This window comes from Lucilia sericata, unplaced genomic scaffold, assembly GCF_015586225.1.
Source record: "Lucilia sericata isolate MDLA Ls3-8-SP2 unplaced genomic scaffold, ASM1558622v1 Contig000175F_arrow, whole genome shotgun sequence".
Lineage (NCBI taxonomy): Eukaryota > Metazoa > Arthropoda > Insecta > Diptera > Calliphoridae > Lucilia > Lucilia sericata.
The window spans coordinates 315,481-318,813 of NW_023994203.1; the positions used below are offsets into that span (position 1 = coordinate 315,481).

Here is a 3,333-nt window from a genome sequence, read left to right on the forward strand (position 1 = left end):
TCTCTAATATTACACGTTTAAATAGTGTTAATAAAAACTTCGTTACATACATATGTTTTTAATAATTTTTGTTTTATTTTAATTTGAATAAATTAATTATATCTATATATATTTACAGGAAATAAGTAGTTGATAGATAATAAATGTGAAAAACAAGAAAAAGGTACAATTTCAAGAATAGTTGAAAGAAGAGTTGAGGAAAAAATTAGTAACTAATGGCACTATCTAGTGAAAAAAGTGAAATGCCAACTTATTTCTTTTGAGCAGGCAAGTACTTGTTGTTGGGTGCTTCAACGCCAAAGCTAACAGTGGATGAGGAACCTTGGCTACCTTGGAATGATTGTTGCACGAATGTTTGTTGGTTGTTGCTAGCAGATTGAACAAAGTTTGAACTGCCGCCGAAGGAACCACCATTGGCTGAACCACTAGAGAATACGGGAACATTGCTTGAGCCACTACCAAAAACAGGGCCAACAGAGCCAACGTTAACGGGACCACCGCCAATGACAGAAGTAACGGGAGCAATACCTTCATCGGAAATGTGTGTTGAACCACCCAAAGCATCGTATTGGGCTTGGATTTCTTGTTGAGCACGGTTGGCTTCTTCTTGAGTCTTATACTTGATGAAGTAAACCTCGGGTTTGTGGGCCTTTTGTTCGGTTTGTACAGCAGACAATTGATTTTGGATGTTGGCAAGGTCGGGTTTCTTAGACAATACATAGATGACAGTCTTTTCTTCGTTGGAAGCTTGAGCACGTTTGAGAGCATCCAAATTGAGTTTCAAGTTTTGGCTTGGGGCCTTGATGAACACAATGCGGTAGTTCTTGCGAATAGGACCAGCTTCAGCACCTATATCGCCTCCAATTTCTTCGGTTTCCTCAGGAGCAGAGTGAATGTAAATATCCTTGGAGACAATGGTTTGTTGTTGAGGTTGATAATTGTAATGAGATGAGGAAGCAGCAGGAGCCGAAGGAGCATAAACAGAAGGTTGTTGTACTGGAGCAACATATTGGGGAGCTGGGCCGACATATTGTGGAGCAGTTGGGGGTGTACAATTGGGCGGGAGTAGCAAATTGTTGTTGAACATATGGAGCTGGTGGAGCGGGTACATCAATAGGCTGAGGAGCGTATTGAGGAGCTGATACTGGACCAGGTGCGGTGGCAACAAAGTTTTGCTTGATTTGTTGGCTTTGAGATTGAACATTGAATGAGGTCAATGGGGGAGCCTGTTGTACAGAATATATGCCACTGTTACTAACTGGGGCTGATGGACGGAATGATTGTTTAACAACTGGTTTTGGTTGTTGATAGTTGTAGCCAGGCTTGGCCGTGGCAGTTGCTACCAAAGCAAAACACTAAGGAGAATAAGATAAAGGAAAATATAAAATTCTTAAAAGTTCTTTTTGTTTATCTATTACATGCCACACTTACCATAATTGTTAAAAATGTATTCATTTTGGTTGTTTTGTTATTCCTCAACTTGTTGATTAAATGAAATGAAATGTTGAACTGATGCCATTTCCAAACCTTCCTAGTACTTTTATATGATTTCAATTTCTTTCCATCATATAACAACAACTACTCTACTAACAGCATCACTGTAACTGATCTACCTCAAAAATCATCACTAAACTTCCAAATGTATATGATAATGACCAATAATGTTGATGTAACCATTTTCAAATCATTTTGTGAGAATTGCAAAACTTTATTTTATATTCCAAAATACATAAACAAACGAACAAACGCACTCACAAATATTTAGGCAAAACTTGTCTCCCATTAATAATTTTATAATATTACGATTATTTTTTTCGGAATTTAAACTGCATTTTTTTTTTTTTTTCTTTCACAAAAAAAATTTTATACACATATTATCTAACAAAATCTCCCCAATGAAATACTATGCATAAATTAAATACAGATTTCGTTTTGTTTTTATTTTCTTTCTTTTAGTAGTAGTGGCAGCAGACATTCTCCTATTGTTATCCACGGATGACCACAAATATACCAGTTAACATAGTTTTTTGTTCGCTTTTCTGTCACCTTGAATAAATATTTAGTTTTATTTCTTTTTTATATGCGAAATAAACTAAAACTATAAAAAAAAAACAAAATCATAACAAACATTAGGTTTTATTACAAATTCCCATATCCCTATTTGAATACGTATAAATAACTATGACGCTAGCTAGTTTGTTAATAATGCTGAAGATGCCCAATAAAAGAAAGATCATTTGCATATTATTTTAATCTATTTCTTTAGGTCAATTTGTTTATATACATAGGAAGGTAAAATGTTTGTATGCATGTTAGGGCTAAAAACTAAACTAAACTGCGAGTAAACTTAACTGATTGATAGTATTTTGGTTAAAGCGTTAACAATAAAAAACAAGTTTCTTTTCCAGATTTTTTGGCGTTGTGCTTGTTAAGCTTCCGTTTTTTGGGTGGTGATATTACAGTTTTAAAATGATATATTTAAATAAATATTAATGTTTTGGAATTATTACTTAATTATGTTAATCAGTTGTTTATTTTTGTTTTGTTGAAATTTACTTAAGTTATTTTTTTTTTTTTTCTTTTCAGGTTTTGAAAAATATGAGGGTGTAGAAGTTTAGATCCTATTTGAATTGCAGTAAATGATACAGATTATTATTACTCTGTTATTGATGGTCTTAACCTATTTAACTACATGAGCAATGTCGAATTTTTGTATTCCTTTAAATTATTTTTAGTTAATTTTTATACACATTCAAGCATATAGCCACACTGAAATAAATGAAGATGATATTGTTATATGTAGCTTATACTGGAAAATATTTAAAAAATAGTTAGGCATTTGGTTGGGTCCATTTAAGAATTTTTAGATTATTTTGAAATTTATATGCCCAGAAATACTCTAACAAAAATTGTAAATATTTTTCCAGCGACAAACTCAAAATTATGGAATTCTTGACATCCATTTCAAAAAGATTGCAGGAAAAATGATATCTGAACTCCTTTGGGCAAATTTTGTTAGGACCAATAGGTGAAAAGTTACACTCATTTGAATAAAACCCTGTATGACCGTAATGTCCAATTTTGACCCCCTCTAAGTCCGGCAGTTCTTGACCGATAGAGCTGAAAATTTGTGTCTGGCCTACTATCCCATAGTACTAACCTTGTGTCATGTTGGGTCACTTTACACGAAATTCCCCATATGTATTTACTTGAGGGTGACCCAAAATGGAAATTACAGATGTTCCCATATTTGGATAGGGGCTAAGGTCAAATGAAGTCTGAACATTACAAAAATTGTCAGTAGGCTTACATAAAACTAAATTGTGCCCATTT

The 3,333-nt window shown here is 33.5% G+C and overlaps 1 protein-coding gene across 1 annotated transcript; it reads right to left on the reverse strand.

The window, feature by feature from the left end:
• Nucleotides 1–204: 204 nt before the first annotated feature.
• Nucleotides 205–1,508, reverse strand: LOC119601582. The gene is given in 3 exon segments (XM_037952596.1): nucleotides 205–1,058; nucleotides 1,060–1,355; nucleotides 1,432–1,508. Coding segments are annotated over 3 exon segments (1,128 nt in total). The 5' UTR covers nucleotides 1,456–1,508; the 3' UTR covers nucleotides 205–250.
• Between the last annotated feature and the right edge of the window lie 1,825 nt (nucleotides 1,509–3,333).